Source organism: Leptosomus discolor, chromosome 15 (genome assembly GCF_034619465.1).
Source record: "Leptosomus discolor isolate bLepDis1 chromosome 15, bLepDis1.hap2, whole genome shotgun sequence".
In the NCBI taxonomy this organism is placed as follows: Eukaryota; Metazoa; Chordata; class Aves; order Leptosomiformes; family Leptosomidae; genus Leptosomus; species Leptosomus discolor.
Genome location: NC_141405.1, coordinates 5355472 through 5377066, shown reverse-complemented (window position 1 = coordinate 5377066; position 21595 = coordinate 5355472). Strand labels below are relative to the sequence as shown.

At 67.5% G+C, this 21595-nt stretch overlaps 5 protein-coding genes across 6 annotated transcripts; 3 read left to right on the top strand and 2 right to left on the bottom strand.

Annotated features, from left to right (window-relative positions):
• Positions 1-84: 84 nt before the first annotated feature.
• ARL16 (ARF like GTPase 16) lies at positions 85-1486 on the top strand. 2 transcript variants are annotated; one of them, XM_086473766.1, is made up of 5 exons: positions 85-172; positions 309-367; positions 476-589; positions 920-1035; positions 1282-1486. In XM_086473766.1, the coding sequence occupies exons 1-5, from the start codon at positions 85-87 to the stop codon at positions 1451-1453; spliced, it is 549 nt and encodes a 182-aa protein (XP_086329892.1). In that variant the 3' UTR covers positions 1454-1486. The 2 variants fall into 2 exon arrangements, with proteins under 2 accessions (XP_086329892.1, XP_086329891.1); XM_086473765.1 differs by having other exon boundaries at positions 476-643.
• Positions 1487-3658: 2172 nt separating this feature from the next.
• On the bottom strand, positions 3659-10185 carry TMC6 (transmembrane channel like 6). The gene is made up of 19 exons (XM_086473617.1): positions 10130-10185; positions 9925-10043; positions 9455-9586; positions 9181-9339; positions 8958-9063; positions 8774-8864; positions 8428-8682; positions 7906-8096; positions 7675-7819; positions 7241-7396; positions 6859-7034; positions 6628-6709; positions 6242-6339; positions 5965-6060; positions 5132-5207; positions 4748-4881; positions 4167-4343; positions 3897-3975; positions 3659-3731 (listed from the first exon to the last, which is right to left on the bottom strand). Exons 1-19 carry the CDS (start codon positions 10183-10185, stop codon positions 3660-3662), a joined length of 2400 nt encoding a protein of 799 aa, XP_086329743.1. The 3' UTR covers position 3659.
• A 1420-nt stretch (positions 10186-11605) lies between these two features.
• SYNGR2 (synaptogyrin 2) lies at positions 11606-13019 on the top strand. Its single transcript, XM_086473597.1, has 4 exons — positions 11606-11713; positions 12002-12239; positions 12535-12674; positions 12790-13019. The coding sequence occupies exons 1-4, from the start codon at positions 11606-11608 to the stop codon at positions 12985-12987; spliced, it is 684 nt and encodes a 227-aa protein (XP_086329723.1). The 3' UTR covers positions 12988-13019.
• Positions 13020-15587: 2568 nt separating this feature from the next.
• TK1 (thymidine kinase 1) lies at positions 15588-17246 on the bottom strand. The gene is made up of 7 exons (XM_086473759.1): positions 17181-17246; positions 16716-16747; positions 16532-16645; positions 16354-16447; positions 16070-16159; positions 15866-15985; positions 15588-15746 (listed from the first exon to the last, which is right to left on the bottom strand). Exons 1-7 carry the CDS (start codon positions 17244-17246, stop codon positions 15588-15590), a joined length of 675 nt encoding a protein of 224 aa, XP_086329885.1.
• Positions 17247-17707: 461 nt separating this feature from the next.
• Positions 17708-20435, top strand: AFMID (arylformamidase). Its single transcript, XM_086473748.1, has 11 exons — positions 17708-17737; positions 17860-17950; positions 18068-18172; positions 18247-18295; positions 18473-18558; positions 18632-18704; positions 19076-19173; positions 19455-19533; positions 19769-19904; positions 20130-20234; positions 20406-20435. Exons 1-11 carry the CDS (start codon positions 17708-17710, stop codon positions 20433-20435), a joined length of 882 nt encoding a protein of 293 aa, XP_086329874.1.
• The last annotated feature ends 1160 nt before the right edge of the window (positions 20436-21595 follow it).

The window sequence follows — 21595 nt, the reverse complement described above, 5'->3', positions numbered from 1 at the left end:
TGCCCTGCCCCACCGCCCCTCCGCGGGCGCTTCCGCTTCCGGCTTCCGGCAGGGGCGGGGCCGCTTCCGGCGGGGCGGGGCGGGATGGCGGGCGCGGGGCGGCCGGTGCCCACGTGCCTGCTGCTGGGGGCGGCGGGCGGCGGGAAGAGCCTGCTGGCGCGGCGGCTTCGCCATATCCGACGAGGACGGGGGGCACCGCGGTACCGGGGGGGCCGGGGCGGTCCCGGCGGGGGGGCGCGGCGGGGGGCCCGCGCGGGTAGCGGGCCCGTCCCCTTCCCAGGCGCCGTCGTGTCCTTAACCCGCGGCACAGCTGAGCGCCGAGGAGGGGGCCGCGGAGCTGGGCGAGCCCCCGGCCACGCTGCCCACGGTAGGCAGGGCCTGGCGGGGGCCGCAAGCCGGCCGGTAGCCCCGGTGCGGCTGAGGGGCTCCGGTGCATGGGCGCGGCTCAACACCCACTGAGCCGCCTGTCCCGCAGGTGGGCACCAACCTGACGGACCTGCGGCTGCCGCGGCGGGTGACAGTGCGGGAGCTGGGCGGCTGCATGGGTCCCATCTGGCCCAGCTACTACGGCGAGTGCAGCGCTCTCCTGGTGAGCGGCAGCGGCACCGGGGACCCACACCGGCGGGGCGGTGGTGGCAGCCGAGTGGGGACCCTGTGGCTGCCGGTGCGCCGTGGCGACCCCATCCCAAGCCTCGGCCCCGAGAGATGCACGCGGGCAGGGGGGATGCGGGCGCAGGGAGAGGGGCGCCCCATGGCTGGGGGTTGGCGCTGAGCCCTGCGCTGCTGCGGGGCGTCGGGCCCCTCAGGTTCGCCCTGGCTGGGTGATTTCCCACCTCCGCACCCTGATCCAGCCCGGCCAGGCATGGGGCCGCCCTCGGGCATGCCCGCACCACCGCTTTCCCTTCTCCTCCTTCTCCAGTTCGTGGTCGACGCCGCCAACCCCACCCAGGTCTCCTCGTCCTGCGTCCAGCTGCTGTCCGTCCTCTCCACACCACAGCTCGCCGCCGTGCCCGTGCTGGTCCTCTTCAATAAGATGTGAGAAGGGGGGTCAGCCCAGAGGGTGGGGGTGCGCAGGGGCACGCAAAGGGCCTGTGGTGGCTCAACATCCCTACCATCAGGCGACATCCAAGGAAGCCTGGCGCGTCCTGGGGGGCAGCAGCCGTGCTTTGCTGCACTCCTTAGGCTGGCTGGGCCTGCGGAGACCCCCAAGCTGGGGGCCAGGCAGGACGGGAGAGTCATCGTGGAGGGCTAACGCAGCCCCCTCCCTGCCCCTGGTTGCAGTGACCTGCCCTGCTACATGTCACTGGTGGAGATGAAGTCGCTGTTCCGTATGCAGGACATAGTCTCCTGCGCCGCACAGCCCATCACGATGCTGGAGACCAGCGCCCGCAACGGCACTGGCCTGGCCGACGTCCTGCAGTGGCTTCGGGCCACCCTTGGAGACTCCCGCTGACCCTGACCCTGCCCGGGTGCCTGCAGCAGCCCAGACGAGTCCTGTCACCGAAGGAGGTGGCCAGCGAGCAGCCACCCTGCGTGGGCCTGGGAGTGGAGCCCAGGCGGCGTCACGGACTGATGGCACACAGGAGCCCTGTGGGATTCTGCAGTAAAACTTCCACTGTACTGTCCAGGCTGGCGGCTTCCCTGTGCTTGGGTGGAAACCCCGGCCATTCGGGGAAGGGATGAGCAGGAGCCTCAGAGGCCAAACCATGCTGGCATGGGGCTGCGCCGGCACCTCTGGAGACAGGAGGGGCGGTCGCAGGCAGCGGAGCTGGGGGGTGCGGCAGTGTCTGGGCCAGGCTAAGCAGGGCAGGGACTGCCAACGCCTCCTGGGTTGGAGGCTGAGCGTGTGGGACTCCTGCCAGCAGCTGTGGCCCTGCAGGCTTCGTGCCAGCCAAGGCACAGCGAGGTGACCTTGGGGGACGTGGACCTGCGTGTTGGGAGCCGGGGCGGGCTGAGCTGCAGGGATCCTCAGCCGGGGATGTCTCACGAACTGCAGTAAGTGCCAGCCCGCAGCTGCTCTCCAGCACTCGCTCGGGCTTGGAGAATGTCTGGGTCTGTGCAGAGAACCCAGCCCAAGCCTGCACTGACGGACCCGCCCCGTGCCTGTACCGATAACCTGTGCTTGGGCCCGCACTGATAACCCCTCCCATGCTCGCTGGCAGCCCAGCCGGGCAGGCACTGCCTCGCCCAGCGGCACAAGTGCCAAATCACGGGGTAGGTGCGGCTGCCTGGGCCTGGCACATGCCGCAGACAACCCTCCCTGGGTCTGTTGGTGCCGTGCCACAGGGGCAAACAGCTTGCCAGGGCCAGGCCTGCTGGCGGTGTGCTGTGGTGGAAAGCGGCTCTCAGTGCTGGGGACACCACACCACGATGGCGAGTGGCACGGGCGGGAGTGGTCCTTGCTCCTGTGGCGGGGGCTGAGCTGGGCTCTTCCCGGGGCAGCCCCAGGGGCAAGCAGGCAGTGCCGAGGAGCCCAAGCACACCCTGCCGTGGCTGCTGAGTCACCACCCCTACCCAAACTGTGCCAAACCTGCTTGCCCACTTGCAGCCCAACAGGTCAGACACAGGCTGGGAGCCCTGTGGGCACAGCCACGCTTTAATGGGCCAGGGCAGCCTGCAGCGGGGCAGCGAGAGCTGCCAGTTCCTCAGCCCAGCGCTCAGCACCACCGTGGTTTTTCTGAGCCTGTCCTTCCCGGCTCTGGCCTTGCTGCTTCTGGGCAGCGCAACGGGGGCTGCAGGTTCTCTCCAGCCAGAAAGCTTCGCTGTCCCCAAAGGCTCCTGAAAACAGCCCCAAACTGTTCTCTGGGCTGGCTGGGGCGTTCACAGGAGGGAGAGTTGTTCTCTGCTAACAATAGCCACCCACGGAGCAGGGCTCTGCTGGCGAGCTGTGCCCTGGGACATGGCAGCAGTCCTGGCCCTGGTCCGGCCGTGCCTCCAGCAGCTCCGGGCAGTGGGAGCACCTGCAACCCTGTGCTGCAGCATCGCTGCGGAGCTGCCAGACAATATGCCCCAATGGGTCCTTGGCTGCTGCAACCCGGAGGATCTTCCCCAGCACCCCACGGTCCTGCCACGTCCAGCGCCACGCTGCAATGGCTCAGCAATATGGCTGGATCCAGTCCCTGGCTGTGAGCAGAGTCCTCTCCTGTCCCGCTCCTTCCTGGGGAGTCTGACACTAAGAGGTCAGTTACAGTCCCTGAGACCCAAGGGTCTGCTGCTGGGGGCAGAGAGCACTGCCCCATGCTGAAAGCAAAGGAGGCTCTAAATGTCCCCATCCCCCTCCTGATCCCTGTCCCAGTCCTGCCCCATTCCCTTCCCTGTCCTGGCTCTGCTGGCAGCTGGTGCCATCCCCAGGCTGCAGCAGGGATCCAGCATCCCCTGGGATGGGCTGGGTACCGGGGCAGCCCCGCAGCCCAGGCGCCTCCCCAACACACCCAGCCCTGCGTCCCCAGCTGCTGGCTGGGCTGGCCATGCTGCCACCTGTGCCAGCAGAGCGAGGGGCTGAGATGGCTCCCCCATCACCTCTGCGCCTGCCCATGTCCCAGCAAGCAGCGCTGGGCCAGCCCCGCTCCGGTACCCAGCAGAGGAATGTCCATGTGCTCAGCTGAGCTCCGAGCGCCTTGGCAGCCCCCTCTCCCCTTCGTGCGAGCCTCACCTGGGACTCAGGCGTGTCTCTCTCTGTTCTTGTAAATGGAGTGAAGCCTCTCAATGAGGAATATTTTATCTTCCCCCTCCTGCAACAGCAGAGACACTGCAGTGAGCAGCCATGTGACGTGCTCTTGCACGTCCGAGGTGGCAGCGCTGTCGGGGCGAGAGCCTGAATCTGGCGGTCCTAGGGCTGGACCAGGGCATGGAGCAGCTGGGACCGCCGGCACCGGCAGCGCACAGAGCTCACGCACGTTGGCGATCCACTCCTTCAGCAGGCGAATGATCCTCCGCTGGCCTCTCACCACCTGGATGTTGAAGCAGATCACGGCTCTGCAACGACAGGCAGGAGGGGACGGTGGCAGCCGGGGCAGGAAGCTGGGGGACACTGCGCTCCTGGCACCAGGCCGGGACACAGGCTCTGGGGTGACACTGTGACTCCCGGCCCCCCGCTCAGGGCCGTGACAGCAGGACCCTCAAAGCGTGGGCCCAGGGTTCAGCCTCAGGCTTGGGTCCATACTCACAGCAGGACCCCAGACACGAAGAAGAAGAGGAAGGTGTTCTCCACCACGTGCTGGTGCACCCAGGCGATCCAGGTGATGTTTGGGTTGGACTTCTTCAGCACTTGCACCCAGTTGTTCCCTGACTTGTAGATGGTTTCCAGCCCCCGGAAAGGACCACAGGTTTCTGACGGCTGCACCCTGAGCAGACAGACTGATGGGGTTGGTCAGAGCGATGGGCAGCCCAGCCGGCCACTACCCCCAGCCCAGGGCACTGCCCGGCCTCAGACATCCAGGGGACCAAGCCTCGCCTGCCCCAGCCATCCTGCAGCTGGACGAGGGGGTGCTCATCCCCTTGTCCTGCATCAGCAACATCTGGGAACAGCTGAGAGAAGTGGGCACAGGCCGACCGCTGCTACGCCGTGTACAGTGACCAGCAGCCGGGCAGCATCTCCCTGCCTGGGGTGGCACCACATGGCCCCGTGGTGGGCACGATGCGCTCCACGTGCCATCGCGGCCAGGGAGCCACGGTCTCCCCAAGTCCCTCTCCTTCGCCAGGTAGCCAGCGGTTCTGTGCCCCGAGCCGCAGTCCGGCGGGTACTCACGACCAGATGGTGTAGGAGAGGAAGGTGGCTGCACCCAGGAAGGACGGGAAGAACAGCAGGGTGAGGAAGACTGTGCTCATGTGAGATGCTTGCCAGGGCTTGCTGGGGGACTGGCAGTTCTGCATCAGACTGGTCTGCAGACAGGGAGCAGAGTCCTGCGTGCTGCAGCCCCAGGAGCGCAAGCGGGACAGCTGCCCCCACCCGCCGGGAGCTGAGCGAGCTGGGGGACACCCTGTCCCCAGCAACACCTCCTCCCCGCCTCGAGGATGGCGCTGCTGGCTGCACGGTGCAGCACCTCTGCCATGGCAGAGGCAGCCTGTGGCAGGGGTGCCCATCATGAGGATGCACGGGGAGCTGGGGGGGATGCGGGTGGGCATCTCATACCTTTTTGATGTAGAACAGCAGCAGCAGCTTCAGCATCTGCACGGCTGGCAGGAGTGGTGCGAAGAGAATGCCCAGCCTGAGAGAGAGGGGGGAAGATGGGCTCGTCCCGGGTCTGGGCTCCGCAGGAGCAGGGGGGCACCAGCAGGGCAAAGCGAAGAGCAAGTGCACAGCACCCGGGGCCAGGTCTGCTGCGCAGCCTGCGCTGGGGCTGGGCAGTGGCCGAGACCTCTCCAACCCCTGCCCGGGGCGGCTGCGGCCTTTGCAGCTCCCAGGCGTGGTGCAAGCAGGGATGCAGCAGCCCAGGCGTGGATCCCCTCCTCGGGCAGGGCAAGGGGAAGCTGGGGGCTGCAGAAAGGCAGCGGGGGGATGGCAAAGCAGGGGCCTGAGCAGCCGAGCAGACAGGCTGGAGGGGAGCAGCTCCCCTCGGAGCAGCGAGAGCCATTACGGTCTGGACAAACAAGAGGGGCTGTGTGTGCACAGGAGCCTGCCCCTTCCCCAGAGCTCTGCAAGTGATGAGGATGGGAGGTGGGGGGACACAACGCTGGACCGGTGCTGGGATGCTGTGCTGCTGATCCCCCTGTGGCTCTCACCCCGTCGCCAAAGCCAGACCTCCCGGGTGGCCGTGCTGGTTGTGGCTGTAAGTGCTGGCACCAGGCGCTGTGATGCCAGGCTGCCAGTCTCCCTTGTCCCACCCATGCGGGGCTGGGGGCTCTCCCACAAACCTTCTCAGTGCAGCTCTCTGTGCCTGGTCCCTGCCGGCCACAGCGCTCCCAGGGGACCATGGGGCATTTGCCAGCAGGGGAACGAGCCACAGCAGGCAGGAGACATCTCACCAGGTCAGGGTCTGCCCGTAGATCAGCTCCAGCACGTTTTGGGCAATGTCAAACTCGGGCCTCTGCTTCCTCTTCAGCCTCTTCTCCAAGACCAGCCTGGGAAGGAGCAGAGTTCTGCTCCCACGCTGCTGCTGGGGGGGGTGCTCCGCACCCCATCTTCCCCCTCAAGACGGTGGCAGAGCCTGGGTGCACCAAGGCAGCTCCGCCCGGGCAGCGGAGAGCCAGGGCCATGCCAGGGACACCATGCTGGTGGGGGGACCCCTCCTGAGGCACCTACCTCCAGACCAGCTCCCCAAAGAGTGTGTCCAGCAGGGTGAATATGAAGTCCATCACCACAAAGCGATACAGCTCCTGCCCCACACACGTCTCCCAGCACTGGAGAGACAAGCAAAGCTGCCATCAAGTGGGCAATGAGGCCCACTTGGGTGTTGTTGAAAGGATGTGAGGGGCTGTGGGACCTTTTCCTTCCCTGCACCCCTTTCTCCAAACACCCCACATTTGGGATGCCCCTGTCTGGCTGTCACTCCCCTCTCCCCAGCAAAGGAGCGGATGGTGCCTGCGGTGCTGTCCGGCAGAGCCCTGATGGTGCCAGGACTGCAGCCTTGGCTTTGCTCTGCACTCTCTGGGCAAGGGATGATGTGGCCCTGAGGTGGTGGCACTGACCTCCTCTGTCGAGCAGACAACTCTCCGGCTGAGCCACTGGTAGCAGAGCAGGCCAACGACCACCGTCTTCAGAATGAGGTTCCTGGGGAGCAGGAGCAGGGCCGGGAGCCCCTGAGCCCTGGGGATGGAGGGGCTGAGCCCCACGAACACGGTGCCCAGCCCCAAAGCCTCCCCCTATGCCACAGGTCGGGGTACAGGACGATCCCTCTGCCCTGGCCCCAGCGAGGCTACCTGCAGATCGCCACGTAGACCTGTGCCGCGGGGGAGTCCTGCTTCTCCCACATCGCCAGCAAGTTGTACAGGCACGGCATCAGCGCGTTGAGGAGAGACACCACGAGGGGCAGGACCAGCAGGATGGCTTCCTGCTGCTGCTCGCCGCTGCCCCGTGCTTGGTGGTCCTGCTGAACCTGGCAAGCAGGGACCAGGGTGAGCACACGGCTGTGGCAGCCCAGTGCCCTCGGGGAGGGCAGCAAACGCCAGGAAAGGAGCTGCAATGGGGCTGCAACGGGGCTGCCCTGCCTCCCAGGGCTGCTCCAGCCTCACCCCGCCAGTACCCCAGCCCCAGCCTCCCACCACCAAGGCAGGGGATCCCATGGCGAGGGGCAGCACTCACCACGTGCATGTGCTCCGAGAGGTAGAGCACAGCCAGCACGCAGCCCAGCACCGAGCTCAGCGAGAGGGCCCAGGCCAGGAGAAGCACGGTGAAGTGCCCCAGGCGCTGGCAGAGGCTCAGGGAGCAGGAGCGGGACCGCTGCTCCGCCAGCAGTTCCTGGAAGAGAGCAGTGCCAGCGCTGCCGAACACGCTCCGGGTCTGGGTCTGGAGCGAGGGTTTGTCCGGCTGCACTGAGGTGGGACCCAGAGGGCCGACGGACAAAGCGCTGGCACAGGGTTGGGGTCAGGGGGGGATTTCCAGCTGCCGGGCTGCCCTGCACAGCGGGTAGGAGAGGGGTGCTGAGCCCTGGGGTCTGGACTGGCTCCTGTGAACGCCTTCGCCCGCCACTGCGGGGCACAGGGCGTGCAGGGGCCAGGTCCAGCCCAGCTCCTCACCTTCAGCTGGGTGCAGATGTTCTCGCGCTGCAGCTTCACTGTGCGCCTCTGGATCACCTTGAAGTCCCAGGCACAGAAGACTCTGACAGCCAGGTCCCCCCTGGAGCTGCCCACACGGCAGCTCTTCCCGAAAGAATGGTACACGCTGCAGTGAGGGGGAGGGAGGGCGTCAGGGTATCAGGGCCAGGCACAGGAGGAAGGCTGGCGGTGCCAGAGGCACTGCCGACCCACCTGTACACCAGCAGGACGCAGGTGATGAGGAAGGAGACCCCAACGCTGAAGATGTAGACCAGTGGCATGTTGTATGGGAGCGGGGGGCCTGCGTGGGGGCACGCGCTGCCATTGGGGCTGGAGGCGCAGGGGTCGTTGAGGGTGACGTTGCTGTAGTAGCCGTAGTACAGCAGCGAGTGAGTGAAATGGCCCTGTGGGAAAGTGCACACGATGGGGCCCATGGTGATCTCGCTGGTGCCCACAGCTCCCTGCCCAGCCTGGCACATGTGTGCCAGCCCGTGGGGACACAGAGCCTTGGGCTGGGAAAGCACCAGGCACCCCCTTCTGCACCCACAGCACTGGTGGTCCCAGGGCCCCAGCTCTGCAAGGGCAGGGACCAGGGCACCACCATGGCGGGGAGGCAGGGATGTGGGGCAGGGACCAGGGCATCGCTGTGGTGGGGATGCAGCAGGGCTGGGCCCCTGGCTTGGAGCAGCCCCTGGCCCGGGGGTGCGCTGGCACTGGTGTGCTGGCAGTGCTTACCGCCCCTGTGAGGAGCTCGAGGCTGGTGAAGGGCTGGGGGCTGGCCGAGGCAGGGGGATACGCAGCCTGCAAGGCCACCACGAAGACCAGGAGGATGAGGAAGGAGAAGGCGTTGAACATAAGGAGGGTCTTGAGGAAGAGGAAGTAGGAGAGGACACCGGAGCCAAAGCGGCCACTGATCTGCTTCAGGGCGTAGTGCCAGGGCTGGGCGGTGGCAAGCAGGGAGAGGAGCCTGTACCAGAGGCCCCGGCAGCCCTGGGGAGAGGGAGGCTGGGGAGAGCACCGGGGCCAAAGCCTGTGCCGGAGCTCCCGACGGCTGCTGCGCAGACCCATGCCCCAGACTTACGAGGATGATGTAGTCCTTGAACCATCCGCAGGGAGAGGAGGGAGCCTGGGCATCCTGCCTCAGGGGACCCCTCTGCCCGCTCAGCTCCTGCCTGCCCACCAGCGAGGGGTGTAAGAGGGTGGTGTGGGGCCCAGAACAGCCCCAGCTGTGGGAGCCCTGCCAGGGCCAGCAGGAGAGGACCTACCGGAGGGTGCGTTTCTCTGCCAGGCTGAGGGGCATGGTGAGCAGCAGGTGGCTGCGCTGGCTGGGCGACAGGCTCAGCAGCTCCTTCGCCAGCAGGCTCCGCTTGTCTGGGGGCACAGGGGGCTCAGCAGGACGTGGCCGCCCAGGACATGGCATCCCCATCCTGAACCCAGCGTGGGGACAATGCCCGGCACTGCTTGCTCCAACTGCCAGGGGACCCTCACCTTCCAGCGTGGCCCTGGCGGGGTCGCTCTCCAGGTCGTACTGCCGCAGGCTGGGCCGCGCCGTGCGGCAGAGCTGGTGCAGCGGTGGGCGGCTGCTCTGGCGCCGCAGCCGGGCTGTGCGGTTGTAGTACTGGGAGATAATGGCCCCACGGCTGCGCCCTGCAAGTGAGAGCAGGGCAGGGGGGTGGGAGCCACAGGAGAGCAAGGCAGATGGGAAAGCTCTCCCGAGGGGCTCCTGGGCCCGGGGAAGGGCGCGAGGGCGAGTGGCACCTACCGATGGTGCGGCTGGGCATGCTGGCAAGGATCTGCAGGGAGGCAGAGGAGTAGCCGGGGTGCTGCTCACCCAGCCCGGGCTCTGGCCAGGCCGTGGCACAGGTGTCTGGGGGGGCCAGGCGGGCCGGGTGCGCTGGGAGAGGGAGGGCAGGACGCAGAGCAGTGAGAGCCGGAGCATCCGTGGCTCCAGTCCCTGCAGCCTCATTGCCCTGCTTCAGCATGGAGGCCAGGCGCCTGGCCCGACGTGTACTCCCTCAGGAGCACCCCCTTCTCTGGGGACGCTCTCCATATCCCCAAGGGCAGGTCTGACCCACTGCCTGCACTGGCGAAGGCGTCAGCGGGCTCCTACGAGCGCTTTGGCCACAGCCTCTGCACAAGCCCTCGCTGGCCCAGTCGGGGTCTGGGGTGAGAGCCGGCCCTGGGCACACATGCTGTCCCCGTAGCCCCCCGGCTGCAGCCGAAGTGCTTTACCTCTGCCTCTCTCCTGCATCTCCAGCTCCAGACCCGCCTCTACCAAGCTGCTCTGCTCCTGGATGAGCTGGTGGAAGGAGGCGTGCAGGGCTCCTTCGTTGTCCGGGCTCGGCTCCTGGCTGCAGGGACACGGACCCGCTCACCGAGGGTTGCGGGATGGCGGGGGCCGAGGCGCGGGGGCACGGCTGGGGCAGCCCACACTCACCCATCGCTGTCGATGTCCTCAGAGAGGCAGAGGGCGATGGAGGGCGGCTGGGACATCCCGCCGGGGCTGGGCGGGCACCGTCGCCCTGCGCTCCCTCCGACACGCCGCCCTGTTGCGGCGAGCGACGGTCGTCAGCCGGCCGCCCCCGGCCACACCGGCACCCCCGGGGCGCTGCCCGCCCCCGGGGCCGGGATGGGCTGAAGCCGCTGCCGCTGCGTGCGGGGGCCAGGGACAGGCGGGAGGGCGAGCGGCCGCGGGGTTAAACCCGGGTCTAAACCCAGGACTAACACCGGGGCCGGCCCTGCAGGGAGGGAGCGGCGGCAGGAAGGAAGAGCGGGCGGGCGGATGGGGAGGCGGCGCCGGGGCCGGGCTCTGCCGGGGAAAGGACGGAGCCAGCCCGCACCGCGGGTGGGAGCCCCCGAGCGGCCCCGGCTCGGGAAGGGCACGGCAGGACCCGCATCCCCGGAGCGGACGAGGACGCCCCTTCCCGCCCCTGAGGCAGCCCCGGGCCTGCGGGGCTTGAACTGGCCCCAGGAGGGGGAAACCCTGGGGCGGAGACCTCTGTGCCCCCCCGCCAGCGCCGTCCCGGGGCCGGAGAGCGGCTCCGCCGTGGCCGTGCCGCCCGCGCCCCGCTCCCACCGCCCACCGGTGCCCCAGCGCCTTCTCCTTCCCCCCCTCCCTCTTCCCCCTCCGCCGCTCCCGGGGCGGACTCAGGCTATTCCGGGCAGGCAGCGGCACCGTCGGGGCTCCCGGTCATCCCGCCCGCGCCCCCGGACACTGGGACCCAGCCCCTCGCCACCCCGGCAGCCACCCGCCCTCCCCAGTAACCAGGAACCGACGGGGACGCGTCCCGGGGGGCACCAGGCAATCGCCGCGGCTCGGCGTGGGTGCGGAGCCGCCCCCGTCCACCGGCGGGGAGGGCGGGGGAGCACTGACCCCCAGCCCAGCCCTCCGGCCACCCCCTGGTGCTGGGCGAGGGGGCGGCGGGGCAGCCCCGGCAAAGCCCTCGTTTCGCCTCCCGCCGCGCTCACCGGCACCCGCCGCCGGCCGGGCCGTAAGGCTGCGACCCCCGGGAACGGGGCTGCGGCGCTGGGACCGACCCGCGGCACGGAACTTGGGAGGCGCCGGGCGTGTGGCCGGCCGAGGGTGCCCCGTCCCACGGCGCTGCCCCGGGGGCCGCGGAGCCGCCGCACCGGGAGGGAGAGAGGGAAGGAGGCAGCGCCGGGGGAACGCGGGACCCTCCGCCGCGGGCCAGGGGCGGCTGATGCCCTCCTGCCGTGCAGGGCCGAGCGGCTGCGGGGCGAGCCCGGCACCGGGGATGGCGCTGCGCTCGGCGGCCGGGCGGGGCAGACGCGGCCCCTGCGGCCAGAGCACGGCCCGCTCCGCCCCGGCGGCAGGGGGGGACCGCCCGGCCCGGCCCTCCCCGGGGCGGTGCCGCGCAGGAGCAGCGGGGAGCGCGGCGGCGGCTCCGGCGCGATGGAGGGCGGCGGCGGCGGCGCGTACGGGGCGGCCAAGGCCGGCGGCGCCTTCGATCTGGGCCGCTTCGTGCAGCAGCCGCAGGTCCTGGCGCGGATCGCCAGCGCGGTGAGTCGGGCCGGGCCCGGCCGGGGCCGCCCCGCCCGGAGAGCTCCGCCGGGACGCGGAGGGGCCCCGGGTCGGCCCGGCCCCGCGCCCCGGAGCCCGCCCGGCCCGGCCTTCCCCTCCCCTCCCCTTCCCTTCCTCCCGTCCCATCACTCCGTGCCCCCCCGGCCCGGCCTGGCCTGGCCGCGGTGTTGAGCGATCCGCTGGGCCCTGCCCCGGCCTGGCTGGGTGCGGGCAGCCCCGGAAGGGTCCCCAGTGCCGCCCGCCAGACACCTGCTCCCGCCTCTGCAGGTCTTCGCCTTGATCGTGTTCGCCTGCCTGGTCGGGGAGGGCTACACCAACGTGCCCAGCTCCCCCCAGCTCTTCTGCATCTTCAACCGCAATGAGGACGCCTGCCGCTACGGCATCGGCATCGGCATCCTCGCCTTCCTCGCCTGCATCTTCTTCTTCATGGTGGACATCTACTTCCCCCAGATCAGCAACACCACCGACCGCAAGTACCTGGTCCTGGCAGACCTCGGCTTCTCAGGTACCGGCGGCCACGGGGCAGGGCTGCACCTTCTGCGGCTGCTACAATGGCTGCCCTTGTCCCATGATGTGGCCGCCGGTGCCTGGCAAAGGGAGTCACTCCCGCCTGGCGTGCTGCCCGTGGGCCACGCGCTGCCGGCTGAGAGCGCTCCGAGGAGCCATGGGGAGCTGAGCTGGCCCCTGCCCCCCACCCGCTGGTGGCAGCAGCAGCCCAGTGGCAGCAGGGTCTGGCCTGGGGACGTGCCTGGGAGCAGCAGGACGCAGCCTCAGCCCCTCACGCCGCCTCCCTCCCGCAGGTCTCTGGACGTTCCTCTGGTTCATTGGGTTTTGTTTCTTGACTAACCAGTGGGCCTGGACACCGGCTGAGGAAGTGCACATCGGGGCTGACTCTGCCCGTGCCGCCATCACCTTCAGCTTCTTCTCCATTTTCTCCTGGGTGAGTGAAGCTGTGGTGGAGCCTGGCCCTGCCCTGCTCGGGAGGGAGCGTGGAGGCTCACCGGGCTGCACAGCCCAGGGCAGCCCTGACGCTGCCGGCCCCCTCGTCTCTCTAGGGCCTCCTGATTGCCTTCGCTTACAAGAGGTACAAAATGGGGGTGGAGGACTTTGCTCAGAGCTACGTCGACCCCACCCTGGAGGTTTCGACTCCCTACTCCAGCTACCCCAACATCAGCCACGAGAGCTACCAGCAGCCGCCCTTCACCCAGACGGCAGAAGCCCCGGAGGGTTACCAGCCCCCGCCGGTGTACTGAGCCCCTGCCTGGTGGCCCGGCAGGGATGGCTGTGCCAGTGCAGTTCTCTTCTGCGGGGTGGGAGGGGAGGGACCTGCAACTTGAAGGGGGAAGGTGGGGTGGGAGGGTGGCGGCTGCTTTGTGTGATGGCCACCAGGCCTCGGTGCTGGGGCGCATGAGGGGCCTGGTCCTGTGGTGGAGCTGAGCTCCCTGCCGCTGGGAGCCGGAGCCCGCTGGGCAGGGGGTGGTTTGGCACAGCGGGTGATTCACAACTGCTGAGTGCGGCTCTGGGGAGGGCGGGGGTGTGGGGCCAGCCACGGGAGCTCCTGCCCTCGCTGCGCTGCCCCTGGGGGAGCAGGGGGGTGGGGGTGTGGTTTGCCCCCAGCCCTGGCCTGGCTGTGCCTTTGTGACTGCTGCCCTGGCCCGTCCTGGCACCAGTGCCTTCCTGGCCCTGCTGGCTGCAGCCCTTCCAGCGCCAGCTCTGGCTGCCATAGCACAGCCAGGCGGTGCAGCTCCTGCCTGCCACCAGCTCCCTGTGCCTTCGCCCCTTGGCTGCTGCTGGGTGAGCTTGATGCCAAAGCCCCGTCTTCTGACTCAACTCCATGCTGTGCCTTCCCCCAGCCTGCACCAGAGCTGCCGGTGCTCGGATGATGCGGTTTGGGATCCGTGGGAGCAGCGAGCGCTGGGATCTCTCAGCAGGGCTGTGGCTGTCCCAGCCGTCCAAGGAAGGTCCCCAAGCACTCCCTGCTGACTGGGCACCTGGCCCCCCTCGCTTGCCTCTGTGGAGGCCGTGCCCTGCCCAGGGTGCGCAGGCTGGCTGTCTCAGGGTGTGTTTGCTGCTGCGCCTGTTGTGAAGCTGTTCCCAGCAGCAGCGTGCGGTACACAAGCTGTCGCTGCTGGGTCTGGCCTTCAAATAGTTCTGTTTGTCACTGTAGAGATGGAATAAACTTTTTCACCTAGCCACCATGTGCCTTTCGTCTCTGGGGCAAAATGGGGTTCCTCCTCTCCCCGAGGGCTGGGGGTGTTCCAGGCAGGGCAGCAACTGCTGCGTGCAAACAGCACACTCATGCTGGTGTCTATTTTTAGGCAAGCCCTCCTTCTGCTCCTCAGTGGCTGTTTGGTAGAAGGTTTGAGCAGAGAGCTCCGACGCCACCCCTGCGACCAGCTGTCCAGCACAGGCCGCTGCTGTGAGCGATCAGCCTGACCTACTTGCACGCTGTTTGCTGCAGGGAAGCCTTTTCGGAGCAGTCTGGGACAGAACACACACTGACAACTTCATTAAGTTATTTATTAACCTCAACTGGTAGCAGTGCTGCCTTCCCAGTCCCTAAGGGGAAGCCCAGGCTTGGCAGTGAAGTGCTCGGGGGTGCCACACCTGCCATCACATAACGCCGAGGGAGGGGGGTTTCAGACAGCTCTTGTAACCTCCTGGGGAGGTGCCTCCGAGCTGGAGGCAGACAGAGAGCTGTGTCGGCATGTGGAGATGTGACCTGTCCAGAACCAGCTTGGAGCTTGTGGACACTGGCTTACAGGGAAAAGCACTTTTGCAAGAAGTAAGGAAAAAAACCTTCCAGAAACGAAGTCAAGCACAGGGGGAAGAGGATCCTTCAGCCAGCTTACAGCAGAGGAAGAACCAGCCTTGAGAATTTTTGGAAGGCTGGGGAGGGAGCGAGATAGGTGACTAGAGAACAGAGACCCAAGTAGCTGTATCTTCACAGAAACAGTAGCCCAAACCTTACAGACCAAGTCCTCCAGACGCTTCGCAGGTACCTGAGCACTGAAGCGGCAGCACCAAGCTTGGACCAGAGCAAAGACACCTCCTCATTTTGGAGAGGAGGCGTTCCTGAAGCTCAGTCTAGTTCTTGCAAAAGGACTCTTCATACGCAGACTACCAGAGCACTGCCAGCCCTTTCAGAGTTCAAAGCTAGGAAGAGCCTCCTGCCCGGCCGTCGCATCAGGCCTCCTTCCCCCTCTCCCGTTTCAACAAAGATTGACGAGGCTGTTACAGCAAGCGAGTGTAATGGCAAACGGCCCGGCCTCGCCGTCGCTCAGAGGGGCTGCTGAGGCCAGGCTGCTGCTGCGCGTGTCAGTCGCTGTGTGGCAGCTCTGTGACAAGGGATGGGTTATCTCCTCAGGCAGTGTTAAAAAAGGAAGTGAGTTTAAAACACGAAGGTACTGGACATTGTCTTAAGAAACCTGCAATTTTGCAACAGCGCACAAGAGATGAAGGAGCGGTTGTGCTCGCAGGCAAGCGACCAGCCCGCGGTGCCGGTCTGAGCGTACACAGCAGACCAGGAGCACAGGCCAGAACCACGGCGAGCGACGGAAGCCCCGCAGCCTGGTGTGCTGTGGCTGTTCTCCCAGAGAGCCTGTCTCTCTCCTGTGTTCTGAGAAAACAACTCACTTTTCGTCAGGCTCCCGCTTCAGCTTCCCCCCGGCGTCGGGTCCGGCCGATCCCCCTCTTCCCTGGTGCTCGGTGCAGGGGAGCAGTGGCTGGTTGGGCAGGCAGAGCTGAGGCACTGAACAGTTTTGCTAAAACCAGAGGAAGCCAGACCTGGCGTCTGGGAGCCGCAGCATTTGGCTTCCTTCCTCTCGTTTTCTCCCATGCGGGAGCTCGGCAGTCAAGAAGCAAAGATCTTCCGGGAGGCAGCCACGTCCAGCTGCCTCACCCCCATGGGCACGTTCTCCTTGTTTTCCAGCCCAGACTGCTGAGGCCGCTTGCGGAAGTAGCAGGCTCGGCAGACGGAGTGGTACTTGTCTGCTCCTCCGATCACTTCAACCTGGCAAGAAGACTAGGATAGTGACCCTACAGAGCTCAGTTTCCCCAGGCAGATGCCTCCAGGCCAGCAGGACTGGCAGGGTGAGGCACTGCAGTGCTTTCTGTTCTGAGGGAACCCACCTCCCTCTCTGCTCCCAGCCTCTTCGTGTAGGAGGCTTCCCGGTAGCACTCCATGCACACGGCGTTCAGCTTCACCACGCTCTCTGCCAGCGGCACCAGGTTCAGGATGTTCCCGAAGGCCTGTGCCAAGACAGCAGGGGCAGTTCTGTTGGATGGGTTCTGTGAAGATCCCAAAGAGCTGCAGCACTAAAAAAAGCATTTTACCTTTCTCTGGAAAGTCCCATCAAGAGCAGCAACGATGACGGTTTTCCCAGAATTGGCCATGGTCTCACAGAACTCCACGATGTCTGGGAACTGCAGGTACAGAAACAGCGTCAGGAGGAAGGGGCAGCACTGCGCTCAGGACCCGGCAGCACAGGGGACGAAGAAAACTAGAGCCACGTGGCCTATCCCTGACTCCAGCCCCACTGTCCTCAGCCCCAGGGACTACGGGAAGGGTTTGTCGGTACAAGCATACTCCAGCAGGACCAAACTGGCCGTGCACTTACGAACTGGCCCTCGTCAATGCCGATGACCGCAGAGCCCAGTGCCTCCTGGTACACATCCTTGAGGATGCAAGCGGGCAGGGCTGCCATGGTGCTCCTGTGGGAAGGGAGATCGAGCGGGTGGGCTGGGCAGCCCAGGGGCTGGGCCCACAGGGTGGGTGCTCCTGCCCCAGGGACTCACTTGTCGTGCGTGGAGACGCCGGAGGTGCCGTAGCGCGTGTCCTTGGCGTACTTCACCAGCAGACACTGGTACTGGGCGAGCTGGAACCGCCGCACCCGCCGCATGAGCTCCGTGCTGCAAGAGACGGCCATCAGCAGGTCCCTGGCCGCCCCCCGCCCCCCCGCGCCGGCCGCCCCGGGCCTACCTCTTCCCGGAGAACATGGGTCCGAAAATCACCTGGGGGCAGAACCAGGGGGGTCACCGGGCGAGAGCACAGCTTGGCGGGGGCACTGCGCAGGCAGCCCCCGGCACCGGCCCGGCCACCGCCCTGCCCCAGCCCCGCTGCGGCTCGGGAAGCCCCGGCACCCCCCGCAGCTGCTGCGGACCCCGGCAGCCCGCCCCGCACCAGCGCGGCCACGCCATCACCCCGCACGGCCTGGGCATCCTCCCGGCACCGGCCCAGTCCCTCCGTCCCCGCTGCCCGCTCGGGGCCGGGCATCCCCCAGGTACTGGCCCGGCCCCTCCGTCCCCGCTGCCCGCTCGGGGCAGGGCATCCCTCCGGTACCGGCCGGAGCCCCTCCATCACCCCGCACGGCCCGGGCATCCCCCCGGTACCGGCCCGGCCCCTCCATCCCCGCTGCCCGCTCGGGGCCGGGCATCCCACCGGTACCTGGATCTGCCCGCGCGGGCGGCTGGGAGAGCCGGGGTGGACGCCGGGCACCGTCAGGCAGTTCATGGCTCGTGCGGACAGAAGGACTGACTGACCGACCGACCGACCGACCGCGCGCGCCGCTCTGCTGCGGCGTCACGCCGGCCAATCAGGGGAGGCCTCACTCCCACGTGGCGCCGCACCAGCCAGTCGGAGGAGGGCTCGAGCCGCCGCGCCGGCCAATGGAGGCACAGGCGCGAAAATTCTTATTTCCCTCCGCCCGTCGGCGCCCGGGCCCGCACCGCCTTCTCGGCGTGCACTACGCGCCCGCCTGCGCGCCGGGACGCCCCTACGTCATCACCCTGTCAGCCCGCACGGTATCCCCGCCCAAGCCCTCTGCCCGCGCGGTTATGGGAGGGGTAGCCCCGCCCCCCGGCTCCGCCCCCGCCCCTGGGCTTTGGCCCCGCCCCCGAGCGGGCAGGTGTCGCGGAGCCGCTGCGGCGGACTCGGGTTCGGGACCGGGAGCGGGACCGGGAGCGGGAGCGGGCATGGGGGGGTGGCGGGACATGCCGGCGGAGGTGGGGCCCGCGGGGCGGGTAGTGCGCGGCTCTCGCCCGGGCCGCGGGGCGCGGGCCCTCGCCCGGCGCCCGTCGCACCGGGATGCCCCGCGGCCGCCGCAGCCCCCGTCCCTCCTCCGCAGGCGCTGGAAGAGCAGTACTCGCCCAGCCGGTGGTCCCCCCGCCTGGGCAGGGACACCATCATCCAGGCCCACCTCGCGGCGACGGCGGCAGGTCAGGAGGGGGCAGCCCCGGGCCGGGAGCGGGGCACCGGGAGCGGGGCAGCTGCTCGGGTGCCACGGCCCCGGCCCCACCGGTGGTGCCCCAGCCGCTCTGTCCCTTCTCCCACAGGAACCCAGCGGGCCCGGGCCAGCACGCAGACCTCGCTGCATGTCCCCTACGGTGACGGGGAGGGGGAGAAGCTGGACATCTATTTTCCTCCGGACCCTTCTGGAAGTAGGTGACGGGCAGGCGGCGGTGGCGGTGGGCAAGGGCTGTGCCCCCCGCTCACCCCGGGCTGTACTGCGCAGCCTTCCCGGTCCTGGTCTACATCCATGGCGGATACTGGCAGTGCCTGAGGTGAGGTGGGCTGTCAGCGAGGGGATCCCTCGGGAAGGGACCCCCCCGGACTGCTCTTGCCACCTTCCTTCCATGATGCCTGGACCTGCTCTGGGTGCTTTGGGTCCGGTCGGCCTCCTGGCCAGCCCCAGGAGACCCTGGACCCCACAGCCTGGCTGGCTTCTCTCTCCCCCTCAGTAAAGACATGTCGGGGTTCGCAGCCCCCCCGCTGGTGTCGCGGGGCGTGGCGGTGGTGGCGGTGGGTTACGACACAGCCCCCAAAGGTAGGTGCTGCCCAGTGGAGGCTGCGGCTGTCAGCGCTGGCCCGGCGCCCTCTTGACTCTGCACTCTGCCCAGGCCACATGGACGCCATGGTGCGGCAGGTGCGGCGCAGCCTCGCCTTCCTGGTGGAGCGGTACTCTGGGATCAGGTGGGCCACGTGCCACTCCCGGCGTCCCCTCCGCCCCACCGCTGTGGCTGCGGTCGGGCCTTCAAGGCAAACCGTGCCTGCGTCACTCCCTGGGTGGTTGGGTGCGTGAGGGTGGCCATGGCAGCAACAGGAGGGGGCAAACAAGCCCTGTGCTTCAGGGCTTCAATCCCTCGGTCCGAGTGCTGGGCAATGCCTGTGGCCGTGCTCCCTTGTTGCTGCGTGAGGCATCGGCCGATGGATGTGTCCGAGCTGCCATGCAGGGGCTGTGGCACTTGCGGCTGTGCCGCTTCCTCTGCACGGAGCAGGGTGTCCCCCGGCAGCAGGCACCACGCTGTCGTTCCCTGCGCTGGCTCATGGCTCCCTCTCCCCAGAGGTGTTTATCTGTGTGGACACTCGGCAGGGGCCCACTTGGCAGCCATGGTGTTGTCCACGGACTGGATGGAATATGGAGTGGTGCCAGATATCAAAGGTAGCGCCAGCGTGTCCAGGAGAACTGGCATCTGCAGCTGGGACAAGGCCATCTTTGCTGCCCGTACGGGGCTGCAGAGGCTGTAGACCCAAGGAAGATGAATTGCCCCAGCCAACTGTGCCCACAGGCGCTGGGGGTGCAGGAGGGGGTGTGCATGTCCTGTGACCACCAGCCGCTCACTGAGGCCTGGGGATGTGGGTGCAAGGAGAGTTCCCAGGCACAGGGCTGTGAGAGGGGCTTGAGCTGCAGGGTCCCTCACCCACCGGCACCTCTGCCCACAGGAGCTGTGCTGGTGAGCGGCGTGTACGACCTTGAGCCCATCCTGCACACCTATGTGAACGATGTGCTGAACATGAGCCGGTGAGCCCGCACACCGCGGAGAGAGCGACCGGGAAGGGGTACGGGCCGGCTGCGCAGGATGCCAGCAGATCTGCAGCCTGCCCTGCCCTGCCTGCCCAGCCTGCCTGTGCTGCGGGGCACCAGCTGCCCCTGCGCCCCCTGCCCGGCTGGTGCGTGCAGCCGAGGGCACGGGTGCTCTGCAGACACCTCTCTGAGCGAGGGGCTGCACCAGCTGCCACCACCGTGTCTCCTCCAGGGAGGTCGCCCACAGGAACAGCCCCATGCTGCACATCACCCCGGCAATGCCAGCTGCTGCGGCCTGCGAGGTGCTCGTGGCTGTGGCCCAGCACGACTCCCCGGAGTTCCGCAGGCAGTCGCAGGAGTACAGCCAGGTGAGCTTTGGGGGTGCTGCTCCAGCCCGCTTGGACCTGCTAAGCTGGGATGGAGAGCTCGTGTGCCGTGTCAGAGCAGTGTTTGTGCTGCTGCGCCATGGCTGCTGATGAAGATGACGGCAGCTCAGGGGAGGACGCTAGTCCTTGCCGAGCTGTCATTCCTGCTGCCCTGCCCGGGGTGGGTGGGGGTCAGGGTCCCTCCTGCCAGTGCCGCTCTCTCCACAGACCCTGCGCGCAGCCGGCTGGACCGTCTCCATGCTGGATCTTGCTGGCATGGATCACTTTGACATCATTGAGAAGCTGTCGGAGGAGAGCTACGTCCTCACTCAGGTAGGGGAAGAGCTCCCGTCCTCCCTTCGTGCTGTGAGCACAGCTGACCGGCAGCTGAGGCGACCTTGCCCTGTGTACCGGGGCGGGTGCAGGGCTGTGGCTTCGGGGCTGGCTGTCATCTGCAGGAGCAGGGCCAAGGCACTGCTCACAGGGCTCAGTTCCTCATCACAGGTGATTCTGAACATGATTTCAAGAGCTTGATGGCATGTCGGGAGCAAACTGAGATGGGAACCACAGCCCTGCGTGGTGGCGGCAGGCAGCCTGCGAGCACCCTGCCCAGCTGCCCTCCTCGCTCCAGGCACTGAGGGTCTGGGTCTGCTGCAGCACAGGGCGGCTGCTGCCTTCGGACACCCTCTGTGCCCCCTCCACTCTGCCCACCCTGCAGCCCGGCGGGGAGGCTCGGAGCAGGGGAGCACCAGTTACCACCGATTCCCGCCCGGGCTGACGATCCTTTGCTGGGGTGTTCCTGCCCGCCTGGAGCGCCCGGGGCTGGCAGGCCTGCAGGGCTCTGTCTGGACAGCTGGGTGATGAAGTTTGTTCCCTCGGTTTCCTTTAAACTGCCTGTTGCCAATACAAAATGAAACAGGAGTCAGTGCTGCCTGGCTGTAACTCCGCTTCCCGGGGAGCTGGGGCCGCGCTAAGCTGGCAGGTGCACCCTGGATGCGGCTGCTGGAGAGTCTCCTCTTCCAGCACGGAGCTCCCGTCCTGCGGCTGGGCTCCTCCGTGCCAGCAGCGGGGAGCGCACCGCTGACCCCGGCCCAGCTCTTGGCACAGGCAAAGTCGGGGACTCGCCGACCCAGAATGGGACAGTCCCAGCAGGCAGGGCTGCCCGGAGAGCTCGCCTGTGGCTGCGAGGAGGCTGCGGGACCGGGGCAAGCTTCTGGGGGTGGGGGGTGATGGAGGGGCACTTTGGGGGTCTCGCTGAGCCTGGCTGGGCTCATGCCCTTGGGACAGTCGTGGCCAGATACAAACTTGTGACTCTCCCATGTCCTCAGGAGCACTTGTCCCTCAGTGGGGACATCTGGGCGCGGTGACGTCCCTGCTGCACAGTCAGGAGAGGGAGAAAACATCCTGCACAGCCACAGCACTGCCAGAACATGTTTATTTCATGTGCCGACCACCCCTCAGGGTCTGTCTTGCCGCTGCACAGCATCCTTGCACACGTGTGGTGCACATGGGCCAGGCGCGGCGGGTGGTCTTTGGGGCGGGGGGGGGGTTCTGCAGAGCCCAAGTTACAGCGGCAGAGCCCCTGCAAGGGACCAGAGGGCGCTCTGAGGGTGTATTTGCTGGATGACTAGCGAGGCTCGGGCGCTGCCTCGGAGGGGTTTAGGTGGTGGCCTGGGATGTTGGCTCCCCCCTGT

Bases quoted from the DNA above. Each gene is read 5' to 3' on its own strand.
- AFMID (XM_086473748.1), top strand. From the start codon at position 17,708: ATGGGGGGGTGGCGGGACATGCCGGCGGAG. The intron at 17,951-18,067 runs GTCAGGAGGGGG...CTTCTCCCACAG, and splicing joins CCTCGCGGCGACGGCGGCAG to GAACCCAGCGGGCCCGGGCC. The intron at 18,296-18,472 runs GTGAGGTGGGCT...TCTCCCCCTCAG, and splicing joins GGATACTGGCAGTGCCTGAG to TAAAGACATGTCGGGGTTCG.
- TMC6 (XM_086473617.1), bottom strand. From the start codon at position 10,185: ATGTCCCAGCCGCCCTCCATCGCCCTCTGCCTCTCTGAGGACATCGAC. The intron at 9,064-9,180 runs GTGAGGGTCCCC...CTGTGCCCCCAG, and splicing joins CGCCAGGGCCACGCTGGAAG to ACAAGCGGAGCCTGCTGGCG. The intron at 7,820-7,905 runs GTGGGTCGGCAG...CCCTCACTGCAG, and splicing joins TGCGTCCTGCTGGTGTACAG to CGTGTACCATTCTTTCGGGA.
- SYNGR2 (XM_086473597.1), top strand. From the start codon at position 11,606: ATGGAGGGCGGCGGCGGCGGCGCGTACGGGGCGGCCAAGGCCGGCGGC. The intron at 11,714-12,001 runs GTGAGTCGGGCC...CCGCCTCTGCAG, and splicing joins TGGCGCGGATCGCCAGCGCG to GTCTTCGCCTTGATCGTGTT. The intron at 12,240-12,534 runs GTACCGGCGGCC...TCCCTCCCGCAG, and splicing joins GGCAGACCTCGGCTTCTCAG to GTCTCTGGACGTTCCTCTGG.
- TK1 (XM_086473759.1), bottom strand. From the start codon at position 17,246: ATGAACTGCCTGACGGTGCCCGGCGTCCACCCCGGCTCTCCCAGCCGC. The intron at 16,748-17,180 runs GTACCGGTGGGA...TTCTGCCCCCAG, and splicing joins GCCCGCGCGGGCAGATCCAG to GTGATTTTCGGACCCATGTT. The intron at 15,986-16,069 runs GTAAAATGCTTT...GTCTTGGCACAG, and splicing joins ATGGGACTTTCCAGAGAAAG to GCCTTCGGGAACATCCTGAA.
- ARL16 (XM_086473765.1), top strand. From the start codon at position 85: ATGGCGGGCGCGGGGCGGCCGGTGCCCACGTGCCTGCTGCTGGGGGCG. The intron at 173-308 runs ATATCCGACGAG...AACCCGCGGCAC, and splicing joins GCTGGCGCGGCGGCTTCGCC to AGCTGAGCGCCGAGGAGGGG. The intron at 368-475 runs GTAGGCAGGGCC...CCTGTCCCGCAG, and splicing joins CCCCGGCCACGCTGCCCACG to GTGGGCACCAACCTGACGGA.